This window comes from Nerophis ophidion, linkage group LG04 (genome assembly GCF_033978795.1).
Source record: "Nerophis ophidion isolate RoL-2023_Sa linkage group LG04, RoL_Noph_v1.0, whole genome shotgun sequence".
Taxonomy (NCBI): domain Eukaryota; kingdom Metazoa; phylum Chordata; class Actinopteri; order Syngnathiformes; family Syngnathidae; genus Nerophis; species Nerophis ophidion.
The window spans coordinates 15,908,655-15,935,999 of record NC_084614.1 but is presented as its reverse complement, the minus strand read 5'-3'; the positions used below and the strand labels follow the sequence as shown (position 1 = coordinate 15,935,999).

At 46.0% G+C, this 27,345-nt stretch overlaps 1 protein-coding gene across 9 annotated transcripts in view; it reads right to left on the bottom strand.

The window, feature by feature from the left end:
• The window catches only part of macf1a (microtubule actin crosslinking factor 1a), a 441,796-nt gene that overhangs the window by 407,084 nt on the left and 7,367 nt on the right, over positions 1-27,345 (bottom strand). For all 9 annotated transcript variants that reach the window (XM_061897243.1, XM_061897250.1, XM_061897255.1 and 6 more), the window contains exon 2: positions 10,535-10,769. In XM_061897243.1, the coding sequence (XP_061753227.1) occupies positions 10,535-10,757 (223 nt within the window). In that variant the 5' untranslated portion in view covers positions 10,758-10,769. The remainder of the gene's footprint in view (positions 1-10,534; positions 10,770-27,345) is intronic.

The window sequence follows — 27,345 nt, the reverse complement described above, 5'->3', positions numbered from 1 at the left end:
CTCTTGTTGATGACTGAAGTACTGATATCAACCAAAGCTCCTCATCACACCCCCTGGATTGTAAATAATTCAATGTATATACTATGATGATTAACTTGTGTGATGACTGTATTATGCTGGTAGTATATATTTGTACCATGAACTGATTGACATGGACCCCGACTTGAACAAGTCGAAAAACTTACTGCGGTGTTACACACATCTGATCACGCGCACACAATGATGATTACGCACACACAACAGTTAGACACAGATTGCTTTACACATGCACATGTCTGAATGCGCACACACAACTATGATTACACACACACAACAGTTAGACACAGATTGGTTTACACCTACACACGTCTGAATACGCACAAACAACTATAAATACGCACACACAACTCCTTGACACTGATTACTTTACACATGCACGTGTCTGAAGACACGCACACAACTCTTAGACATTGCTTTACACATACAAATGTCTGACTACGCACGCACAACTATGATTACACACATACAACTCTTAGAAACAGATTGGTTTACACATACACATGTCTAAATATGCACATACAAGTATGATTACGCACACACAACTCTTAGACAGAGATTGTTTTACACTTACACACGTCTGAATACGCACACACAACTCCTGGACACAGTTTGCTTTACACAAGCATGTGTCTGAATACACACACACAGAACTCTTAGAGATTGCTCTACACATACACACACGTCTGAATACGCACACACAACTAGGATTATGAATACACAACTCTTAGAGATTGCTTTACACATACACAAATCTGATTACGCACACAAAACTATGATTACAGGCACAAAACTCCTAGACACAGATTACTTTACACATGCACACATCTGAATACGCACACACAACTAGAATTACGCACACACAACTCTTAGAGATTGCTTTACAAATACACATGTTTGAATACGCACACACAAGGATTATGCACACCGAACTCTTAGAAACATATTGCTTTATACTTACACACGTCTGAATAAACGCACACAACTATGATTACGAACTCACAACTGTTAGACACAGATTATTTTACACATACACACGTCTGAATACGCACATACAAGTATGATTACGCACATTCATCTCCTAGACACCGATTATTTTACACTTACACACGTCTGAATACGCACACACAACTCTTGGACATTGATTTACACATACACACGCCTGAATACACACATTCAACTATGATTACGCACACACAAAACTTAGACACAGATTGCTTTACACATGCACATGTCTGAATACGCACACACAATGATTATGCACACACAACTCTTAGAAACAGATTGGTTTACACATACACACGTCTGAATACACACACACAAAACTATGATTACGCACTCACAACTCTTAGACACAGATTATTTTACACATACACACATCTTAATACGCACATAAAAGTATGATTACGCACAGACATCTCCTAGACACAGATTATTTTACACATACACATGTCTTAATACACAGACACAAGTATGATTACGCACTCACAACTCTTAGACACAGATTAGTTTACACATACACACGTCTTAATACGCACACACAACTCATAGACATTGATTTACACATACACACGTCTGAATACACACACACAACTATGATTACGCACTCACAACTCTTAGACACAGATTATTTTACACATACACACGTCTTAATACGCACATACAAGTATGATTACGCACAAACAAGTATGATTACGCACAGACCTCTCCTAGACACAGATTATTTTACACTTACACACGTCTGAATACGCACACACAACTCTTACACATTGATTTACACATACAAACGTCTGAATACGCACATTCAACTATGATTACGCACACACAAAATTTAGACACAGATTGCTTTACACATGCACATGTCTGAATACGCACACACAACTATGATTACGCACACACAAAATTTAGACACAGATTGCTTTACACATGCACATGTCTGAATACGCACACACAACTATGATTACACACACACAACTCTTAGAAACAGATTGGTTTACACATACACACGTGTAAATATGCACACACAAGTATGATTAGGCACACACAACTCTTAGACAGATTGTTTTACACATACACATATCTAAATATGCACACACAAGTATGATTATGCACACACAAGTATGACTACGCACAAACAACACTTAAGACACAGATTCGTTTACACATATACACGTCTGAATACACACACACAAGTATGATTACGCACACACAACACTTCGACACAGATTGCTATACACATACACACGTCTGATCACGCGTACACAATGATTAAGCACAGAACTATGATTACATAAACAACTCAGACACAGATTGCTTTACACATACACACGTCTGATCACGCGCACACACAACACTTAGACACAGATTGGTTTCCACATACACACGTCTGAATACGCACACACAACAAGATTACACACACACAACTCTTGGACACAGAGTGCTATACGCATGCACGTCTGATCACGCATTCACAACAATGATTACGCAACCAACTATGATTACACACACAACTCTGATACACAGATTGGTTTACACATACACACGTCTGAATACGCACACACAACTGTGATTACGCACACACAACTCTTTTGCAGCAGAAACGTAGCAAAAAGTCACATGTAAACAAATAGTCAATCAGGGTTCCCGCTTCACACAAATCTGATTACAGACAAAAAAAAATGATAGTCAGATCCATTCTATATTGGAGTTACAGACAACTTCATTACTGCTAAATAGCAGTTTTTCAGTAATGTCACAGAAGATGCAGGATTTGTTTTAACATTTAAGTGGTGAAACTTCCTATAAGAGGACAGCTGTAGTGTTGCATTCTGAGGATCATGTCTTATTTCATTTGATTTTTTTGTTAATGGTCCTCAGTATTCACGTACAAATTTGTGTGAAGTATGCAAAATGATTTAAATTTGGTCCTGATGAACCATATTAACTCTTTTTTCCCCCCAGGGTCACCAGTAAGAATGATCAGCATATTACTTCATCAATCCAGAGATTTAAAGACGTGTATGAGCTAACTGGGCAGTGGACATTTTACCAATTTTTTTTATGCCTCCACAACCTGTAGAAAGGGTGGTCCCACAAGTGCTGATCAACAACTTGGTCCCCATTCCAAATGATATCCAGTGTGTGTGTGTGTGTGTGTGTGTGCGTGTGTGTGTGTGTGTGTGTGTGTGTGTGTGTGTGTGTGTGTGTGTGTGTGTGTGTGTGTGTGTGTGTGTGTGTGTGTGTGTGTGTGTGTGTGTGTGTGTGTTTGTTCTGGCAGTGCTTATTTAATGGGGACATTGCTCTATTTACACAGTCACCTTAAGGGGACCTTTGACGGTATGGGGACAAAAAAACTTGGCCCCCATTCTAAATGATAATTATTTGTGTGTATGTGTGTGTGTGTGTGTGTGTGTGTGTGTGTGTGTGTGTGTGTGTGTGTGTGTGTGTGTTTGTTCTGGCAGTGCTTACTTAATGGGGACATCGCTCTGTTTACACAGTCACCTTAAGGGGACCTTTGACGGTATGGGGACAAAAAAACTTGGTCCCCATTCTAAATGATAACCAGTGTGTGTGTGAGTGTGTGTGTGTGTGTGTGTGTGTGTGTGTGTGTGTTCTGGCAGTGCTTACTTAATGGGGACATTGCTCTATTTACACAGTCACCTTTAGGGGACCTCTGACCGTATGGGGACAAAAAAACGTGGTCCCCATTCTAAATGATAACTAGTGTGTGTGTGTGTGTGTGTGTGTGTGTGTGTGTGTGGTGTGTGTGTGTGTGTGTGTGTGTGTGTGTGATTGTGTGTGATTGTGTGTGTGTGTGTGTGTGTGTGTGTGTGTGTGTGTGTGTGTTCTGGCAGTGCTTACTTAATGGGGACATCGCTCTGTTTACACTGTCACCTTTAGGGGACCTCTGACCGTATGGGGACAAAAAAAACGTGGTCCCCATTCTAAATGATAACTAGTGTGTGTGTGTGTGTGTGTGTGTGTTTATTCTGGCAGTGCTTACTTAATGGGGACATTGCTCTATTTACACAGTCACCTTAAGGGGACCTTTGACGGTATGGGGACAAAAAAACTTGGTCCCCATTCTAAATGATAACCAGTGTGTGTGTGTGTGTGTGTGTGTGTGTGTGTGTGTGTGTTCTGGCAATGCTTACTTAATGGGGACATCGCTCTGTTTACACAGTCACCTTTAGGGGACCTCTGACCGTATGGGGACCAAAAAACGTGGTCCCCATTCTAAATGATAACTAGTGTGTGTGTGTGTGTGTGTGTGTGTGTGTGTGTGTGTGTGTGTGTGTGTGTGTGCTTATTCTGGCAGTGCTTACTTAATGGGGACATCGCTCTGTTTACACAGTCACCTTTAGGGGACCTCTGACCGTATGGGGACAAAAAAACGTGGTCCCCATTCTAAATGATAACTAGTGTGTGTGTGTGTGTGTGTGTGTGTGTGTGTGTGTGTGTGTGTGTGTGTGTGTGTGTGTGTGTGTGTGTGTGTTCTGGCAGTGCTTACTTAATGGGGACATCGCTCTGTTTACACAGTCACCTTTAGGGGACCTCTGACCGTATGGGGACCAAAAAACGTGGTCCCCATTCTAAATGATAACTAGTGTGTGTGTGTGTGTGTGTGTTCTGGCAGTGCTTACTTAATGGGGACATTGCTCTGTTTACACAGTCACCTTTAGGGGACCTCTGACCGTATGGGGACAAAAAAACGTGGTCCCCATTCTAAATGATAACTAGTGTGTGTGTGTGTGTGTTCTGGCAGTGCTTACTTAATGGGGACATCGCTCTGTTTACACAGTCACCTTTAGGGGACTTCTGACCATATGGGGACAAAAAACTTGGTCCCCATTCCAAATGATAACCAGTGTGTGTGTGTGTGTGTGTGTGTGTGTTTGTTCCGGCAGTGCTTACTTAATGGAGACATCGCTCTGTTTACACAGTCACCTTAAGGGGACGTCTGACGGTATGGGGCCAAAAAAACTTGGTCCCCATTCCAAATGATAACTAGTGTGTGTGTGTGTGTGTGTGTGTGTGTGTGTGTGTGTGTGCGTGTGTGTGTGTGTGTGTGTGTGTGTGTGTGTGTGTGTGTGTGTGTGTGTGACCAGCTGCACAATGTATGGACACAGAGTCCTCCAAACATCATCAGCGTGTTCACAGCTGCACAAAAATATCCTCTTTTTTTTTTTAACTGTCAAGTCAGTCATATTTCTGCAGCAATATGACTGATAACGACAAGACTATCACCTTATTTTTGACTATTTAGTTCAACAAACTCCCACTTTTTCCCTCTTCCACAGCAGTGACTTGTTCCAAACATAACCTCCCTCCGACGTTGACTTCATCAATCCTTGCTGCACTTTTTGCCTTTGAAGGAGTCCTTCGAACTTTGAGCGTCCTTCCTCATTTTGTCACTTTTTATCAAACTAAACTCCTTTCTGGCTTCGGCTATTTGCTCTGCCCTCTTTTGTGCCCGCTGTCACACTCTTCCTCCCCCTCGGCCTCCGCTTTTGTCCATCTTGCATCACCATGGCAACGGGAGGTTTGTGAAGGGTGGGGGCTCCACGTCACCATGGCAGCGAGGGACTAGCTGGGCCTTGAGCAGGGAGGCTGCCTGTCGGCTGCCTGTAGAGAAATGTAGCAGGCGGGAAGGAGGACGCCTAAATGACATGGCAGCAATGTAATCAGTGGCCGCTAATGTATTCCTGTCCACATTCCAGCCTTTGTCCTCCCTGCAGGGATTCGGGTCAGCGCAAACACGTCTATGATACGTCTCGTCTAAAGAGGGCCGTCACAATAGCTTTTGTGCCTGAGTGAGCGCCGGTCTCGCCTAGCATTTTATGCTAGAAGGTTCATGACGTGTTGCCAGAACTTGGGCTGCGACGCTTCATTCCAGTAGAAAACAGCTTTGATTTACATTACGTTTCTTCCATCAATCGTTTTATGAATGCATCTAATACAAATTCATCCAATCCGGACTGCATAAAAAAAGGCAAAACAAGTTTTAAAAAAAATAAGACAAAATATGGTAAGGCACAAGAATGTAAATAAAAGGTTAAAAAAGATAAACAAAGGTCAACCGAAGGCAAGAGAAGGTAAATAAATCTAAAAGAATGTAAAAAAAAAAAAAAAATACGTAAAACCTCAAAACTGGTTAAAGAGGGTGGTAAAAGAAGACAAATACAAGGTACATAAAAAGTGAATTGAAGGTAAAATAAGATAAAACAATGTACGACAAGGTCAAATAAGGACAAAGAAGGTAAATAAAGATAAAATAAGGTAAATAAAAGGTGAATCGAAGGTAAAATAAGATAAAACAACGTACAACAATGTAAAATACGGACAAAGAAGGTAAACAAAGATAAAATAAGGTAAATAAAAAGCACATCGAAGGTAAAATAAGATAAAACAATGTACAACAAGGTCAATTAAGGACAAAGAAGGTAAACAAAGATAAAATAAGGTAAATAAAAGGTTAAAAAAAAAGTAAACAGAAGATAAAACAAAGCTGAATAAATGGTCAAATAAAAGGAAAAAGACGGTAAAGTTAAAAAAAGGTAAATTTAAGTCAAAATGAAAGGTCCTACAAGGTTAAAAAAAAAGGTAAAAGGAGGGCAAAGAAGGTAAAAAGAAAATCAATAAAAGGTAAACGAAAATGTCAACAGAAGGTAAAGAGATAGTAAAATAAGGTCAGTTGAAGGTAAAATAGAAGGTAAATAAATCTAAAAGAATGTTAAAAAATAAAATACGTAAAAGCTCAAAAAAGGTTAAGTAGGGTGGTAAAAGAAGACAAATACAAGGTGAATAAAAGGTGAATCGAAGGTCAAATAAGATAAATCAACGTACAAAAAGGTCAAATAAGGACAAAGAAGGTAAACAAAGATAAAATAAGGTAAATAAAAGGTGAATCTAAGATAAAATAAAACAACGTACAAAAACGTCAAATAAGGACGCAGAAGGTAAACAAAGGTTTAAAAAGTAAACAGAATGTAAAACAAAGGTGAATATATGGTCAAATAAAAAGTAAAAAACGGTAAAGTAAAAAAAAAAGGTAAATCTAAGTTAAAATGAAAAGTAAAACAAGGTACAACAAGGTTAAAAAAAGGAAAATAAGGGCAAAGCAGGTAAATAGAAGGTCAATAAAAGGTAAAACGAAATGTCAACAGAAGGGAAAGAGATGGTAAAATAAGGTCAGTTAAAGGTAAAATAAAAGGTAAAAGAAGGTAAATACAAGGTAGAAGAGGGTAAATGAAAAGTAATAAGGTAAATAGAAGGTAAACTAAAGGTAAATTGAAGGTGAAATAAAGTACAAGAAGGTGAAAAAAGACAAAGAAGGTAAATAAAAGGTAAAAAAAGAAGGCAAATAGAAGGTAAAGTAAAATAAGGTAAATTGAAGGTAAAATAGAAGGTAAATAGAAGGAAATGAAAGTGGAATACATTTATTTGAATCCATTTCAAATTTGAGGCGCTGTTTTTCGAGGTCCAAACTGCATCACAGAATCCATTGAACTCGTACCCTGAAGTTTATTGTTAGGAACTGGGGCCTTGCCTGGCTTTGAAGGTGAAGTACTGTCACAAGTATTTCACTTTGCTGCTTGCTCAACAGCTTATTTCACAAGTCAGACATTTTTACAGTGGAAACAAATGTCTTCCAATTGGAGTGCGATCATAAAATTATATGTAGCTGTAACAATTATTACACATGACTCACATATTGCAGAGTGAAGTTGTGATTCATGAATAGTTGGGTTTAATTCAGCAAAGTCAGCCAGCTTTTCTACTCCCTGTGTGTATAATATATGCCAGGGGTGTCCAAACTACGGCCCGCGAGACGTCATGAAGGATGCCTGCAGGAAGTTTGCACTCATTTCAAAAGTCTGACGCTTTTGATGCTTCTATATTGTCGCCCTCTACTGGCCTACATGAGTCTTTCAGGTCAATACCCTAATGTAGCAATGCGCAGCATATACTTATATGACCCACTGCAAAATATTGTGGGGGGAAAAAAATCCAACCAATGCAAAATGTCAACAGATATAGTCACTGAACTTTGTGGCTATTATAAAAAAGATGTCCCCTCACCATAAAAAACATCAAAATTAAACCTATTTCAATCCATTACAAAACATTATGGGAAAAATGCAAAACATCCATTGTTTACCAAACTTTAAGGAGCTTGTCACAGAACTAAACAAGGTAGAAGTCGAACCTTGACATATTCTTAATATTCAATTATATTAACATCTTAAGGCCCAAGCTGTTTATTTGTGAAGTGAAGTGAATTATATTTATATAGTGCTTTTCTCTAGTGACTCAAAGCGCTAAGTTACATTTTTTGTTTTTAAACCAGTGTGGGTGGCACTGGGAGCGGGTGGGTAAAGTGTCTTGCCCAAGGACACAACGGCAGTGACTAGGATGGCAGAAGCGGGAATCGAACCTTCAACCCTCAAGTTGCTGGCACGGCCACTCTACCAACCGAGCTATGCCGGCTGCAAGAAGATAAAGTTGCAATATTACTTGATCAGAATCACAATGTTATTTAAAAAATTAAAAGGTTTTGAGAAATAAATGTCAATATTAAGACAAAAAGTATTTACATGTTTTTTTTATTTCTCTTTGCTATTTGGGCTTATTGGACCCTAATTAGAATAAAAACTAAAAATAATGTTTTAATATGATGTACTTAGTCCATAAGTACACAAACGTGTACTTCCTGTGTAGTGACATGCAAATTTTATATTATTTATTTATATTTTATGTTATACTCTTCTAACACCACCAGATGGCAGTGTAAGTGTTCACATAAGACCGCAATTCAGTAGTGCACACAATTTTGGAAATAAGAGCTAAAAGGTGCTGTCCACGCATGTGGCCACTAAGCCTTTAGAGGTTAATTATATACCTATCCAACCTCCAAAGACATGCACCTGGGGATAGGTTGATTTTTCAACACTAAATTGGCCCTGGTGTGTGAATGTGAGTGTGAATGTTGTCTGTCTATCTGATGCATTTGGGATAGGCTCCAGCACCCCCCCCGCGACCCTGAACGGGACAAGCAGTAGAGAATTATATGGTATGTATATAATATGTACACATACATATGTATAGGGCTAGGATATGGATATATATATATATATATATATATATATATATATATATATATTAGGGCTGCAAATATTTGAGTGTCCCACGATTCGATTCAATATCGATTCTTGGGGTCACAATTCAATTCAAAATCGATTTTTTTTTTTCATTTCAACACGATTCTCGATTCAAAAACGATTTTTCCGCGATTTAAAAGGATTCTGTATTCATTCAATACATAGGATTTCAGCAGGATCTACCCCAGTCTGCTGACATGCTAGCAGAGTAGTGGATTTTTTTTTTAAAAGCTTTTATAATTGTAAAGGACAATGTTTTATCAAATGATTGCAATAATGTAAATTTGTTTTAACTATTAAACGAACCAAAAATATGACTTATTTTATCTTTGTGAAAGCATTGGACACAGTGTGATGTCAAGCTTATGAGATGCGATGCAAGTGTAAGCCACTGTGACACTATTGTTCTTTTTTAAATTTTTATAAATGTCTAATGATAATGTCAATGAGGGATTTTTAATCACTGCTATGCTGAAATTATAACTAATATTGATACTGTTGTTGATAATATTCATTTTTGTTTCACTACTTTTGGTTTGTTCTGTGTCGTGTTTGTGTCTTCTCTCAATTGCTCTGTTTATTGCAGTTCTGAGTGTTGCTGGGTCACGTTTGGTTTTGGAATTGGATTGCATTGTTAGGGTATTGCTGTGTATTGTTTTGTTGGATTGATAAAAAATAAAAAAAATAAAAACAAATAAAAAATTGATTTAAAAAAAATGAGAATCGATTCTGAATTGCACAATGTGAGAATCGCGATTAGTATTCGAATCAATATTTTCCCACATCCCTAATATATATATATATATATATATATATATATATATATATATATATATATATATATATATATATATATAAAGTTACTTTACATGCAGTCGGCTTCCGGCCCTCAATCCAATTTTTTTAGCCCAATACGGCCCCCAGGGCAAAAAGTTTGGACACCCCCGCCGTAAGTTGTCTGGTACAGTTCCCCGATATTGTAGTGTGCCGATCATTGTGTCCTGTGTACATATCGCCATACCATCACTTGGATCTTCGCTGTTTTGGGTGGTTTTAGCTCCAATGTGTGAACAGTACACACGAGTGTACTGACAGGAAGGAAACAAAGCAAGGCTTGATAAGCACCACTGCAACCTCCACTGATATGATCTGACATGATCGCCCCGAGAAGCAGTGACCTTTCCAGAGAGCTGACCATTTGTCCTCCATCGTGTCATAGGCCTTCATCAATTCACACTACAACTACTACTTCTACTACCAAAACCAATTTTCAGAAGCTACACGTAGGGATGTGTGTAAGAACCAACATAAAAAAAGTGACAGCAGGCATCCTTTACCTGCAACCCGGACCACCGCCCTCTCCGCAGGGTCCAGCACAGAGTCCTGGCTCCGCCTCTTGCGCCTCTCGTGCTTGGACAGGTTCCACGGCAGCGTGTCCCCGGGCGGGCCCGCGTGCACCGAGGGACAGGGCGACAGAGAGCCCCCTGAGCGCTCGCTGCGGAAGGACGGCTCGCTGACGCAGGAGCGCTCACTGAGGGTGTCGTCGTCCGACGACTCCATGAGACGTTTGGTCTGCGCGGGCAGCAGGGGAGGAGGAGAGAGGGAGGGGAGGACGAGGAAGAGAAAGGAGGGAGGGCCGGGAAAAGAGGTCAGGAATCGAGGCTTTGTTTAATTGAATGAAATCAAGTCATAAATTGTTAATTTCTAGAAAGCACTTGTTTTGTTGCTTGGCAGACTTCAAAGGGCAGAATCAAAACTGCCCCATGGGAAAAACAAAAGATTGTGAACGAAAGCGGCAAACTGAAGTCCTCCTAAAATATCCTTACAGGGATCATCAGACATTGCCTCGTGGTTAGAGTGTCCGCTCTGTTGATCGGTAGGTCGTGAGTTCAAACCCCGCCCGAGTCATACCAAAGACTAAAAAAAGGGGACCCTTTATCTCCCTGCTTGGCACTCAGCATCGAGGGTTGGAATTGGGGGTTAAATAACCAAAATGATTCCCGGGCGCAGCCACTGCTGCTGCTCACTGCTCCCCTCACCTCTCAGGGGGTCATCAAGGGTGATGGGTCAAGTGCAGAGGATAATCTCACCACACCTAGTGTGTGTGGTACTTTAACTTTTAATAAAATACATTTTGGAGCATGAAAGACAATTTAGAAAGGACAGGGAGAGGTGGCACACACACACACACACACACACACGGACACACTAGTAGGTAAACTACCACAAAAAACACCACCATAATGATTTGGAGACAAGCTTAGGGGTACAAATTAATTCCGAATCAGTAAAATTTGATATGTCCGTTATCAGCCCCCTCTGCCGGATGTGTTAGGCTACTACCATTCCGTTGCCTCCTATGATAAAGACTCTTGGTTGCTAACGCAGAACATGATTGGCTGGAAAATCACTTCTTGTTGCCGGAATTCGGAAATATGTTGTGTTTCCAATTTGGTGCACCAGGCTGTGTTGCCTCAAACTGTGAAGAACGGACTGGGAGATTCAGCAGGAAACAAACACACACTCATAAACTTAAATAGATAAATGATAAATGGGTTGTACTTGTATAGCGCTTTTCTACCTTCAAGCTACTCAAAGCGCTTTGACACTACTTCCACATTTACCCATTCACACACACATTCACACACTGATGGCGGGAGCTGCCATGCAAGGCGCTAACCAGCACCCATCAGGAGCAAGGGTGAAGTGTCTTGCTCAGGACACAACGGACATGACGAGGTTGGTACTAGGTGGGGATTGAACCAGGGACCCTCGGGTTGCGCACGGCTACTCTCCCACTGCGCCACACCGTCCTTCACATTTTACACTTTTTCATTTTGCAATTGATTTACCACTATTAAAAACAAGCTTTGTTTTGTTTTACCACCAGTGCCATCTGCTGATTTGGTGGGGCATCACCCATCACAAAAGGGAGATAGACGTGGTGGGGCACTGCCCCTCACACAACATAGCTGGACGTGGTGAGGCAATGCCCCTCACACAACATAGCTGGGCGTGGTGGGGCACTGCCCCTCACACAAGGAAGCTGGATGTGGTGGGGCACTGCCCCTCACACAGGGTAGATGGATGTAGTGGGGCACTGTCCCTCACACAGGGTAGATGGATGTGGTGGGGCACTGCCCCTCACACAGGGTAGCTGAAATTGGTGGGGCAATGCCCCCCACACAAGGTAGCTGGACGTGATAGGGCACTGTCCCTGACACAAGGAAGCTGGATGTGATGGGGAACTGCCCCTCACACATGGTAGCTGAATATGGTGGAGCACTGCCCCCTCACACAACATAGCTGGATATGGTGGGGCACTGAACCTCACATAAAGAAGCTGAACGTGGTGGGCACTGCCCCTCACACAAGGAAGCTGGATGTGGTGGGGCACTGCCCCTCACACAGGTTGGCTGAACTTGGTGGGGCAATACCCCTCACACAAGGTAGCTGGACATGATAGGGCACTGCCCCTGACCCAAGGAAGCTGGATGTGATGGAGCACTGCCCCTCACACAGGGTAGCTGAATATGGTGGGGCACTGCCCTTCACAAAACATAGCTGGGTGTGGTGGGGCACTGACCCTCACACAGGGTAGCTGAATATGGTGGGGCAATGCCCCATCACACAGGGTAGCTAATGATGGTGGGGCACTGCCCCCTCACACAACATAGCTGGATGTGGTGGGGCAATGACCCTCACACAAGGAAGCTGAACGTGGTGGGGCACTGCCCCTCACACAACGTAGCTGGATGTGGTGGAGCACTGACCCTCACACAAGGAAGCTGAATGTGGTGGCGCACTGCCCCTCACACAGGGTACCTGAATTTGGTGGGGCATTGCCCCTCACACAGGGTACCTGAATTTGGTGGGGCATTGCCCCTCACACAGGGTAGATGGATGTGGTGAGGCAATGCCCCTCACACAAGGTAGCTGGACGTGGTGAGGCAATGCCCCTCACACAAGGTAGCTGGACGTGATAAGGCACTGCCCCTGACACAAGGAAGCTGGATGTGATGGGGCACTGCCCTTCCCACAGGGTAGCTGAATATGGTGGGGCACTGCCCCTCGCAAAACATAGCTGGATGTGGTGGGGCACTGACCCTCACACAGGGTAGCTGAATATGGTGGGGCAATGCCCCATCACGCAGGGTAGCTGATAATGGTGGGGCACTGCCCCCTCACACAACATAGCTGGATGTGGTGGGGCACTGACCCTCACACAAGGAAGCTGAACGTGGTGGGGCACTGCCCCTCACACAGGGTAGCTGAACGTGGTGGGGAACTTCCCCTCACACAGGGTAGATGGATGTGGTGGGGCACTGCCCCTCACACAGGATAGCTGAAATTGGTGGGGCACTGCCCCTCACACAAGGAAAATGAACCTGGTGGGCACCGCCCCTCACACAGGGTAGATGGATGTGGTGGGGCACTGCCCATCACACAAGGAAGCTGGATGTGGTGGGGCACTGCCCCTCACACAGGGTAGATGGATGTGGTGGGGCACTGCCCCTCACACAGGGTAGATGGATGTGGTGGGGCACTGCCCCTCACACAGGGTAGATGGATGTGGTGGGGCACTGCCCCTCACACAGGGTAGATGGATGTGGTGGGGCACTGCCCCTCACACAAGGAAGCTGGATGTGGTGGGGCACTGCCCCTCACACAAGGAAGCTGGATGTGGTGGGGCACTGCCCCTCACACAAGGAAGCTGGATGTGGTGGGGCACTTCCCCTCACACAGAGTAGACGGATGTGGTGGAGCACTGCCCCTCACACAGGGTAGATGGATGTGGTGGGGCACTGCCCATCACACAAGGAAGCTGGATGTGGTGGGGCACTGCCCCTCACACAGGGTAGATGGATGTGGTGGGGCACTGCCCCTCACACAGGGTAGATGGATGTGGTGGGGCACTGCCCCTCACACAGGGTAGATGGATGTGGTGGGGCACTGCCCCTCACACAGGGTAGATGGATGTGGTGGGGCACTGCCCCTCACACAAGGAAGCTGGATGTGGTGGGGCACTGCCCCTCACACAAGGAAGCTGGATGTGGTGGGGCACTGCCCCTCACACAAGGAAGCTGGATGTGGTGGGGCACTTCCCCTCACACAGGGTAGATGGATGTGTTGGGGCACTGCCCCCCACACAGAGTAGATGGATGTGGTGGAGCACTGCCCCTCACACAGGGTAGATGGATGTGGTGAGGCACTGCCCCTCACACAGGGTAGATGGATGTGGTGGGGCACTGCCCCTCACACAGGGTAGATGGATGTGATGAGGCACCGCCCCTCACACAGGGTAGATGGATGTGGTGGGGCACTGCCCCTCACACAGGGTAGATGGATGTGGTGAGGCACTGCCCCTCACACAGGGTAGATGGATGTGGTGGGGCACTGCCCCTCACACAGGGTAGATGGATGTGATGAGGCACCGCCCCTCACACAGGGTAGCTGAATATGGTGGGGCACTACCCCTCACAAAACATAGCTGGATGTGGTGGGGCACTGCCCCTCACACAGGGTAGATGGATGTGGTGGGGCACTGCCCCTCACACAGGGTAGATGGATGTGGTGGGGCACTGCCCCTCACACAGGGTAGATGGATGTGGTGGGGCACTGCCCCTCACACAAGGAAGCTGGATGTGGTGGGGCACTGCCCCTCACACAAGGAAGCTGGATGTGGTGGGGCACTGCCCCTCACACAAGGAAGCTGGATGTGGTGGGGCACTTCCCCTCACACAGGGTAGATGGATGTGTTGGGGCACTGCCCATCACACAAGGAAGCTGGATGTGGTGGGGCACTGCCCCTCACACAGGGTAGATGGATGTGGTGGGGCACTGCCCCTCACACAGGGTAGATGGATGTGGTGGGGCACTGCCCCTCACACAGGGTAGATGGATGTGGTGGGGCGCTTCCCCTCACACAGAGTAGATGGATGTGGTGGAGCACTGCCCCTCACACAGGGTAGATGGATGTGGTGGGGCACTGCCCATCACACAAGGAAGCTGGATGTGGTGGGGCACTGCCCCTCACACAGGGTAGATGGATGTGGTGGGGCACTGCCCCTCACACAGGGTAGATGGATGTGGTGGGGCACTGCCCCTCACACAGGGTAGATGGATGTGGTGGGGCACTGCCCCTCACACAGGGTAGATGGATGTGGTGGGGCACTGCCCCTCACACAGGGTAGATGGATGTGGTGGGGCACTGCCCCTCACACAAGGAAGCTGGATGTGGTGGGGCACTGCCCCTCACACAAGGAAGCTGGATGTGGTGGGGCACTTCCCCTCACACAGGGTAGATGGATGTGTTGGGGCACTGCCCCCCACACAGAGTAGATGGATGTGGTGGAGCACTGCCCCTCACACAGGGTAGATGGATGTGGTGGGGCACTGCCCCTCACACAGGGTAGATGGATGTGATGAGGCACCGCCCCTCACACAGGGTAGATGGATGTGGTGGGGCACTGCCCCTCACACAGGGTAGAGGGATGTGGTGAGGCACTGCCCCTCACACAGGGTAGATGGATGTGGTGGGGCACTGCCCCTCACACAGGGTAGATGGATGTGATGAGGCACCGCCCCTCACACAGGGTAGCTGAATATGGTGGGGCACTACCCCTCACAAAACATAGCTGGATGTGGTGGGGCACTGACCCTCACACAGGGTAGCTGATGATGGTGGGGCACTGCCCCCTCACACAACATAGCTGGATGTGGTGGGGCACTGACCCTCACACAAGGAAGCTGAACGTGGTGGGGCACTGCCCCTCACACAGGGTAGCTGAATTTGGTGAGGCACTGCCCCTCACACAGGGTAGATGGATGTGGTGGGGCACTGCCCCTCACACAGGGTAGCTGAAATTGGTGGGGCAATGCCCCCCACACAAGGTAGCTGGACGTGATAGGGCACTGTCCCTGACACAAGGAAGCTGGATGTGATGGGGAACTGCCCCTCACACATGGTAGCTGAATATGGTGGAGCACTGCCCCCTCACACAACATAGCTGGATATGGTGGGGCACTGAACCTCACATAAAGAAGCTGAACGTGGTGGGCACTGCCCCTCACACAAGGAAGCTGGATGTGGTGGGGCACTGCCCCTCACACAGGTTGGCTGAACTTGGTGGGGCAATACCCCTCACACAAGGTAGCTGGACATGATAGGGCACTGCCCCTGACCCAAGGAAGCTGGATGTGATGGAGCACTGCCCCTCACACAGGGTAGCTGAATATGGTGGGGCACTGCCCTTCACAAAACATAGCTGGGTGTGGTGGGGCACTGACCCTCACACAGGGTAGCTGAATATGGTGGGGCAATGCCCCATCACACAGGGTAGCTAATGATGGTGGGGCACTGCCCCCTCACACAACATAGCTGGATGTGGTGGGGCAATGACCCTCACACAAGGAAGCTGAACGTGGTGGGGCACTGCCCCTCACACAACGTAGCTGGATGTGGTGGAGCACTGACCCTCACACAAGGAAGCTGAATGTGGTGGCGCACTGCCCCTCACACAGGGTACCTGAATTTGGTGGGGCATTGCCCCTCACACAGGGTACCTGAATTTGGTGGGGCATTGCCCCTCACACAGGGTAGATGGATGTGGTGAGGCAATGCCCCTCACACAAGGTAGCTGGACGTGGTGAGGCAATGCCCCTCACACAAGGTAGCTGGACGTGATAAGGCACTGCCCCTGACACAAGGAAGCTGGATGTGATGGGGCACTGCCCTTCCCACAGGGTAGCTGAATATGGTGGGGCACTGCCCCTCGCAAAACATAGCTGGATGTGGTGGGGCACTGACCCTCACACAGGGTAGCTGAATATGGTGGGGCAATGCCCCATCACGCAGGGTAGCTGATAATGGTGGGGCACTACCCCCTCACACAACATAGCTGGATGTGGTGGGGCACTGACCCTCACACAAGGAAGCTGAACGTGGTGGGGCACTGCCCCTCACACAGGGTAGCTGAGCGTGGTGGGGAACTTCCCCTCACACAGGGTAGATGGATGTGGTGGGGCACTGCCCCTCACACAGGATAGCTGAAATTGGTGGGGCACTGCCCCTCACACAAGGAAAATGAACCTGGTGGGCACCGCCCCTCACACAGGGTAGATGGATGTGGTGGGGCACTGCCCATCACACAAGGAAGCTGGATGTGGTGGGGCACTGCCCCTCACACAGGGTAGATGGATGTGGTGGGGCACTGCCCCTCACACAGGGTAGATGGATGTGGTGGGGCACTGCCCCTCACACAGGGTAGATGGATGTGGTGGGGCACTGCCCCTCACACAGGGTAGATGGATGTGGTGGGGCACTGCCCCTCACACAAGGAAGCTGGATGTGGTGGGGCACTGCCCCTCACACAAGGAAGCTGGATGTGGTGGGGCACTGCCCCTCACACAAGGAAGCTGGATGTGGTGGGGCACTTCCCCTCACACAGAGTAGACGGATGTGGTGGAGCACTGCCCCTCACACAGGGTAGATGGATGTGGTGGGGCACTGCCCATCACACAAGGAAGCTGGATGTGGTGGGGCACTGCCCCTCACACAGGGTAGATGGATGTGGTGGGGCACTGCCCCTCACACAGGGTAGATGGATGTGGTGGGGCACTGCCCCTCACACAGGGTAGATGGATGTGGTGGGGCACTGCCCCTCACACAGGGTAGATGGATGTGGTGGGGCACTGCCCCTCACACAAGGAAGCTGGATGTGGTGGGGCACTGCCCCTCACACAAGGAAGCTGGATGTGGTGGGGCACTGCCCCTCACACAAGGAAGCTGGATGTGGTGGGGCACTTCCCCTCACACAGGGTAGATGGATGTGTTGGGGCACTGCCCCCCACACAGAGTAGATGGATGTGGTGGAGCACTGCCCCTCACACAGGGTAGATGGATGTGGTGAGGCACTGCCCCTCACACAGGGTAGATGGATGTGGTGGGGCACTGCCCCTCACACAGGGTAGATGGATGTGATGAGGCACCGCCCCTCACACAGGGTAGATGGATGTGGTGGGGCACTGCCCCTCACACAGGGTAGATGGATGTGGTGAGGCACTGCCCCTCACACAGGGTAGATGGATGTGGTGGGGCACTGCCCCTCACACAGGGTAGATGGATGTGATGAGGCACCGCCCCTCACACAGGGTAGCTGAATATGGTGGGGCACTACCCCTCACAAAACATAGCTGGATGTGGTGGGGCACAGCCCCTCACACAGGGTAGATGGATGTGGTGGGGCACTGCCCCTCACACAGGGTAGATGGATGTGGTGGGGCACTGCCCCTCACACAGGGTAGATGGATGTGGTGGGGCACTGCCCCTCACACAAGGAAGCTGGATGTGGTGGGGCACTGCCCCTCACACAAGGAAGCTGGATGTGGTGGGGCACTGCCCCTCACACAAGGAAGCTGGATGTGGTGGGGCACCTCCCCTCACACAGGGTAGATGGATGTGTTGGGGCACTGCCCATCACACAAGGAAGCTGGATGTGGTGGGGCACTGCCCCTCACACAGGGTAGATGGATGTGGTGGGGCACTGCCCCTCACACAGGGTAGATGGATGTGGTGGGGCACTGCCCCTCACACAGGGTAGATGGATGTGGTGGGGCACTTCCCCTCACACAGAGTAGATGGATGTGGTGGAGCACTGCCCCTCACACAGGGTAGATGGATGTGGTGGGGCACTGCCCATCACACAAGGAAGCTGGATGTGGTGGGGCACTGCCCCTCACACAGGGTAGATGGATGTGGTGGGGCACTGCCCCTCACACAGGGTAGATGGATGTGGTGGGGCACTGCCCCTCACACAGGGTAGATGGATGTGGTGGGGCACTGCCCCTCACACAGGGTAGATGGATGTGGTGGGGCACTGCCCCTCACACAGGGTAGATGGATGTGGTGGGGCACTGCCCCTCACACAAGGAAGCTGGATGTGGTGGGGCACTGCCCCTCACACAAGGAAGCTGGATGTGGTGGGGCACTTCCCCTCACACAGGGTAGATGGATGTGTTGGGGCACTGCCCCCCACACAGAGTAGATGGATGTGGTGGAGCACTGCCCCTCACACAGGGTAGATGGATGTGGTGGGGCACTGCCCCTCACACAGGGTAGATGGATGTGATGAGGCACCGCCCCTCACACAGGGTAGATGGATGTGGTGGGGAACTGCCCCTCACACAGGGTAGATGGATGTGGTGAGGCACTGCCCCTCACACAGGGTAGATGGATGTGGTGGGGCACTGCCCCTCACACAGGGTAGATGGATGTGATGAGGCACCGCCCCTCACACAGGGTAGCTGAATATGGTGGGGCACTACCCCTCACAAAACATAGCTGGATGTGGTGGGGCACTGACCCTCACACAGGGTAGCTGATGATGGTGGGGCACTGCCCCCTCACACAACATAGCTGGATGTGGTGGGGCACTGACCCTCACACAAGGAAGCTGAACGTGGTGGGGCACTGCCCCTCACACAGGGTAGCTGAATTTGGTGAGGCACTGCCCCTCACACAGGGTAGATGGATGTGGTGGGGTGCTGCCCCTCACACAAAGTAGCTGAACGTGGTGGGGCACTGCCCCTCACACAGGGTAGCTGAATTTGGTGGGGCATTGCCCCTCACACAGGGTAGATGGATGTGGTGGGGTGCTGCCCCTCACACAAAGTAGCTGGATGTGGTGGGGCACTGCCCCTCACACAAAGTAGCTGAATGTGGTGGGGCACTCACACAAGGGTAGCCTTTGTGAAAGTCAAAATGCAACAAATGCGTTAATGATGGTGCAGACAGAGAGCCAAAAGAGACAAATAGGTTTAAGGAGGAGACATCATGTACGCATAGAAGTTGAAAAGTTCAGCGGTGATAGCGTGGAGAGGAGGAAGAAAAAGGTCACATGACACTGATCACTCAGGAGAACTCAGATATTTTGAGCGACCTCAGCCTTCTTTAAAGTCCTTCTATTGTTGGGTTTTGTGAAAGTACAGATTGAATACTGCGTTCACATTAGGACTTAAGAACATGTTCTATTTTTAAGGACAGGAAGACGAGGAAAAAAAGATTTTAGTCTTTCATCGTCTGACATTGAGTTTTCGCTCAACTCTGTGAAGTCAGCGGACACTCCACTAGGAACAACTTAAAGGCCTACTGAAATTAGATTTTCTTATTCAAACGGGGATAGCAGGTCCATTCTATGTGACGTCACTGGTTGTGGAGCTACTCACATCATCACATTGTTTACAATCATAACCACCAGCAGCTAGAGCGATTAGGACCGAGAAAGCGACAATTTCCCTATTAATTTGAGCGAGGATGAAAGATTTGTGGATGAGGATAGTCAGAGTGAAAGACTAGAAAAAGAAAAGAAAAAAAAAGACGAGGGCAGTGTGAGCGATTCAGAGCTTATTAGACACATTTACTAGGATAATTCTGGAAAATCCCTTATCTGCTTATTGTGTTACTAGTGTTTTAGTGAAATTATATGGTACCTGAAAGTCGGAGGGGTGTGGCCACGGGTGTGGTGACCGCCAGTGTCTCCGGTGGGAGGAGGTAATAGTCCGCAGCTGCAGGAGGACGCAAGCTATGCTCATAACTACGGTAAGAACCGACTTATTACCACAATTGTCTCACCAAAACCTGCCGGTTGACATGTGGTCGGGATCCATGTTCGCTTGACCGCTCTGTTCCATAGCAAAGCTTCACCTTTGGGAATTTTAATTAGGGAAACACTGTATGTTTGTGTGGCTAAAGGCTAAAAGCTTCCCACCTCCATCTTTCTACTTTGACTTCTCTATTATTAATTGAACAAATTGCAAAAGATTCAGCAACACAGATTTCCAGAATACTGTGTAATTATGCGATTAAAGCAGACTACTTATAGCTTGGATCGGGCTGGAAAATAATGTCCGCTGCAACCGGTGACGTCAAACGCACGCGTCATCATACCACAACGTTTTCAACATGACACTTCGCGGGAAATTTAAAATTGCAATTTAGTAAACTAAAAAGGCCGTATTGGCATGTGTTGCAATGTTAATATTTCATCATTGATATATAAACTATCAGACTGTGTGGTCGGTAGTAGTGGGTTTCAGTAGGCCTTTAAGCACACTGGACACATCTCTTATATCATGTGTGCACTGAGGCGCCCATCCGGTTGATCAATAAAAATAAAAAATCAATGCCTATTAATTGGCAGTGAAAGTGGATCCCGGCAGGTCAATATTCATTCTTAAAGGGCTTTTACTTTGAATTTGACTCCATCTGTCGCCTTCCTGCAGAGCAGTGTTTTTCAACCTTTTTTGAGGCAAGGCGCGTTTTTTTCCAAAAAAATCCCGGGGGCACACCACCAGCAAAAAACGTTAAAGGCCTACTGAAACCCACTACTACCCACCACGCAGCCTGATAGTTTATATATCAATGATGAAATATTAACATTGCAACACATGCCAATACGGCCTTTTTAGTTTACTAAATTGCAATTTTAAATTTCCCGCGAAGTGACGTGTATGATTAAGGTGAGTTGTAGCGGACATTTTTTTCCAGCCCGGTCCAAGCTATAAGTAGTCTGCTTTAATCGCATAATTACACAGTATTCTGGATATCTGTGTTGCTGAATCTTTTGCAATTTGTTCAATGAATAATGGAGACGTCAAAGTAGAAAGATGGAGTTGGGAAGCTTTTAGCCTTTAGCAACACAAACACAGCCGGTGTTTCCGTGTTTAAAATTCCCGAAAGTGAAGCTTTAATATGGAACAAAGTGGCCAAGCGAACATGAATCCCGACCGGCAGTTTTCGGTGAGAAAAATGTGGTAATAAGTCGGCTCTTACCGGAGACATGAGCGGAGCTTGCGTCCTACTGCACCTGTCAAAGAGGCAGCTGCTTAATCGCATAATTCCACAGTATTCTGGACATCTGTGTTGCTGACTCTTTTGCAATTTGTTCAATTAATAATGGAGACTACAAAGTAGAAAGATGGAGGTAGGAAGCTTTTAGCCTTTAGCCACACAAACACACAGTGATTCCTTGTTTAAAATTCCCGAAAGTGAAGCTTTAATATGGAACAAAGTGGTCAAGCGAACATGGATCCCGACCGGCAGTTTTCGGTGAGAAAAATGTGGTAATAAGTCGGCTCTTACCGGAGACATGAGCGGAGCTTGCGTCCTCCTGCAGCTGTCCAAGAGGCAGCTGCGACTTTCTTGGCCCCTCCATGGCTTCCATCAGAGACACTGGCGGTCACCACACCCTTCCGACTTTCAGGTATGACTTTATTATCTCACTAAAACACTAGTAACCCAATAAGCAGATAAGGGATTTTCCAGAATTATCCTAGTAAATGTGTCTAATAACATCTGAATCACATTTTTGACACTATCGGAAAAGCATACGGTCAAGACTTTCCCTCCAACCCATTATCAGCCATTTTCGGCATATGCCCTGATAACACGTGCCCTGTACCACTAAAACGTGCTGTGGCTTTTACGACCTTGCTGGCCAGGCGACTTGTTCAATTGGAAGCTGGCTCACCCCCCATCACACGGCCGTTGGATTAAAGAGTCTCTTTACCATTTAACATTGGAAAAACTTAGGTTCTCACTAAATGGCTCTGCTCAAGTGTTTGAAAGTTCATGGAGTCCCTTCTTACTGTATGTCAACTCTCTTGACTTATGTCCAGACGCAGATGAGGAATAATCTCCCTCTTATTTAGTATTATTATTATTTATTTATTTTTTTTCTCCCTTTCTCTCTCCTTTTAGTCTCTTTCTGTCTTTGATCTTGTATGGGTGTATGTTTGATGTGTGTGTCTTTGTCGTCTTACTTGTTTGTGCCATGTGTCCCTGGTTGGTTCGACCTGAGTGGGGTGGTTTAAGGGGTAAGGGTGTGAAGAATTCACTGACTTTAAAATTGTACTGTTTCGACTTGCACTTTTTTTCTGTGTATGTGAAAAAGTCAATAAAAGAAGTTGGATTAATCAATCAATCAATCAATCAATGTTTACTTATATAGCCCTAAATCACTAGTGTCTCAAAGGGCTGCACAAACCACTACGACATCCTCGGTAGGCCCACATAAGGGCAAGGAAAACTCACACCCAGTGGGACGTCGGTGACAATAATGACCCAGTGGGACGTCGGTGACAATGATGACTATGAGAACATGATACTGTGATACTGATGATACTGATGACTATGAGAACATATGAGAACATGATACTGTGAAAGATCAATCCATAATGGATTCAACACAGTCGCGAGAGTCCAGTCCAAAGCGGATCCAACACAGCAGCGAGAGTCCCGTTCACAGCGGAGCCAGCAGGAAACCATCCCAAGCGGAGGCTGATCAGCAGCGCAGAGATGTCCCCAGCCGATACACAGGCGAGCAGTACATGGCCACCGGATCGGACCGGACTCCCTCCACAAAGGAGAGTGGGACATAGAAGAAAAAGAAAAGAAACGGCAGATCAACTGGTCTAAAAAGGGAGTCTATTTAAAGGCTAGAGTATACAAATGAGTTTTAAGGTGAGACTTAAATGCTAATAACATCTGAATCGCTCCCACTGCCCTCGCCTTTTTTTTTTCTTTTTCTAGTGTTTCACTCTAACTTTCGTCATCCACGAATCTTTCATTCTCGCTCAAATTAATGGGGAAATCGTCGCTTTCTTGGTCTAAATCGCACTCGCTGCTGGTGGCCATGATTATAAACAATGTGAGGATGTGAGGAGCCCTACAACCAGTGACATCACGCGCACACCGTCTGCTACTTCCGGTAAAGACAAGGCTTTTTTATTAGCAACCAAAAGTTGCTAACTTTATCGTCGATGTTCTCTACTAAATCCTTCCAGCAAAAATATGGCAATATCGCGAAATGATCAAGTATGACACATAGAATGGACCTGCTATCCCCGTTTAAATAAGAAAATCTCATTTCAGTAGGCTTTTAAGCACTCACATTTTTGGCAGTTGCACGTTTTCCCCCGTAGTGTGATTCATGTATTCAAGCTGGTATTGTAGCGTCTTTACTTCAGATGCGGTCAGTCGTCATTTGTTCAACGTCTTCAGTTATACCAGTGGTGTTCCTCGAGGTTCCCTTTTAGGTCCTCTCTTTTTCATCATTTGGACTATTCAACCCGCAAGTTCAGTTACAAAAACTGAAAATACAGCCACAAAGGGTGATTCGAGCCCCAAGGACGTGCTAATGTGAGGTGCTACAGACTATGGAGGCTTTGTGCAAACCAAATCCTCATGAAGGCTTGGACCTCCACACGGAAAGAAAACCACTAGCCAAACACCACAAGGCCTGTCGCCGTAGCAACGCTGGCAGCTGGGAGCTTCTTCAAGTCTGACTGCCTTGTGCTTTGAGTGTTTGGACCTCATGCGGCGTGTTTTGGTCTCTGGCTTCTGGTTCCGGGCTGCCAGTGTTAAATATAGCCGCGGCCCAAACGTCTCATTGAGGTTCTGCTGGGACCAGGACGACGACCGCAGTGACATCACTTCCTGTCTGCCTTGCGTGATTGACAAAAGGCACATGCTGCACGGTCGCGAGTTTAATCCCTTTGATCGAAGGATTGGCTTCCTTATTTAGAGAACATGTTACTGCACTTCTAGCGTCCAGCAGATGGCGCCATAATTAAAAAAGACCATTTCTTCAATTTGCAAATCTATTGTGTTTAACTGATATTTTGAAATATTGTCAAAAGCTTCCCGCTGACTCGCTGTCCTTTCCCTGTTTTTTTTTAGGGCAGGGGACAGAAAAGTCGCAAAGGAAATCTGCCTAGCGACAAGCTAAGACATGGGTGTCCAAAGTGCGGCCCGGGGGCCATTTGCGGCCTGCAGGTCATTTTTAACGGCCCCACGGTACATTTTAAAAATACAATTGAAAACAATTAAAAATATAAAAAGTGATAAAAAAGAGCAAACAGGTGAAATGTAACAATAAAATGTTGCAATGCTTTAATAACACAAAGCTGCCATGCAGGCTGTTTCTTTCTTTAAAAAAATAATAATGAATCAAAATCAATGTCATTTTGAAATATTGACCTATTCAAGGCTTCAATATGTCACAACAAATATTCCACTTTGAGATATTTTTGGGGGGAAATGTTGCATATTTTGTGTTTTGCCATATAAAAAACTTAGCTGTTTTTTTAAAAAAGGGCCTAAAACAAACAAACAAAACATAAACAACATCCATCCATCCATTTTCTACCGCTTATTCCCTTTTGGGGTCGCGGGGGGGCTGGCGCCTATCTCAGCTACAATCGGGCGGAAGGCAGGGTACACCCTGGACAAGTCGCCACCTCATCGCAGGGCCAACACAGATAGACAGACAACATTCACACTCACATTCACACACTAGGGCCAATTTAGTGTTGCCAATCAACCTATCCCCAGGTGCATGTCTTTGGAAGTGGGAGGAAGCCGGACTTAAAATTGACGGATATATAAAATTGATCTCGAGATTATTGTGCTAAAAGTAAACAGTAAAAAAAAAGTAGAATTTATTTTTTAACACTTTAATGAGTAGGACACTTTTGGATCCCCAATTATTTTAGTGTGATTTGTTTTAAAGTGTCATTGCTCAAAAAATAATAATGAAACAAAATCCAAAATTAAGGCTCCAATTATTATATAATCTCAAATATTCTACCTAAAGAAGTTATTGGGTGAAAATGTTGCATATTTTGTGTTTTTTCCATTTTTTTTCCTAATGTTAATCTAGAGATTTAAAACTTGAATAATAGTGAAAATAATAATAATGAATAATGACACATTTTTTATATATTTTTTGACCAAAACCCTTTAAGGGTCCCCGGGATCATAACTGAGTGGAGGCCTAAATGTATGTTTTTTGTACATATTATGTATTGGTTTTTAAACTAAAAAATATGAAAATGGCCCCCGCTTGCTTTGATTTTTCAGTCTGGGGCCCTCAGTGGAAAAAGTTTGGACACCCCTGAGCTAAGACATGAGGACAGAATGATGTCACGCAGAGACGAGACATTTCTCTTGTCCTTCTTTGCTCGTCTTCCTCCTGCAACACGTGGCAGCAGCGACACCAGCGCGGGAGACGTGTCAGACCCGCTCAGCAACGCGGTGAGAGTGATGACTCACGCTTTCACCGAGTCACTCCGTGTTGGGCCCTGGGCTGGAAAACACCGGGGCTATTTGACTACAAACCCCGTTTCCATATGAGTTGGGAAATTGTGTAAGATGTAAATATAAACGGAATACAATGATTTGCAAATAATTTTCAACCCATATTCAGTTGAATATGCTACAAAAACAACATATTTGATGTTCAAACTGCTAAAAAAAAAATTTTTTTGCAAAATAATCACTAACTTTAGAATTTGATGCCAGCAACACGTGACAAAGGAGTTGGGAAAGGTGGCAATGAATACTGATAAAGTTGAGGAATGCTAATCAAACACTTATTTGGAACATCCCACAGGTGTGCAGGCTAATTGGGAACAGGTGGGTGCCATGATTGGGTATAAAAACAGCTTCCCAAAAAATGCTCAGTCTTTCACAAGAGAGGATGGAACTGATATGGAAACAGGGTTTGTAACATAATTGCAAAGTAAACACGTCGCACGGTACTGATTTCCTTGTTGTGCCCTTGCTGGTGGATTCCAGCGTGTGCCGCGAGACAGGTAGTTAACAGCGTGAAGAAACAGAAATTTTGTTGAGGACTGATGTTCCTTCTTTTGAATTTTTTTCCTTCCTTAGTTTTATTTGTTTACACGTCTTCCTTCATTTAAGTGTGTAAGCCTAAAAATATAAACACAGAATAAACATTACAAAACTATAACGTCCATTGTGTATTTTACAGAAATAAAATAGAATGTTTAGTGATAAATAAACTACAGAAGTTTACGCATTTAGAAATTAAACATTCACACAGCAAACATTGCACACAAAAAACGTGGCTCAACACAATTAAAACCGAGGTGTAGCGTTATCACCCTCTACTGGTCTAATTTGGTGCTACGTGTATTAAAACAAGCTTTGATCGACATTGAGTTACGATTGATGTTCCTTCTTTTGAATTGTTTTCCTTCTTTTAATTTTACACTTCTTCCTTCATTTAGGTGTGTAAGACTAAACATACAAACACAGAATAAACATTACAAAACCATAACGTCC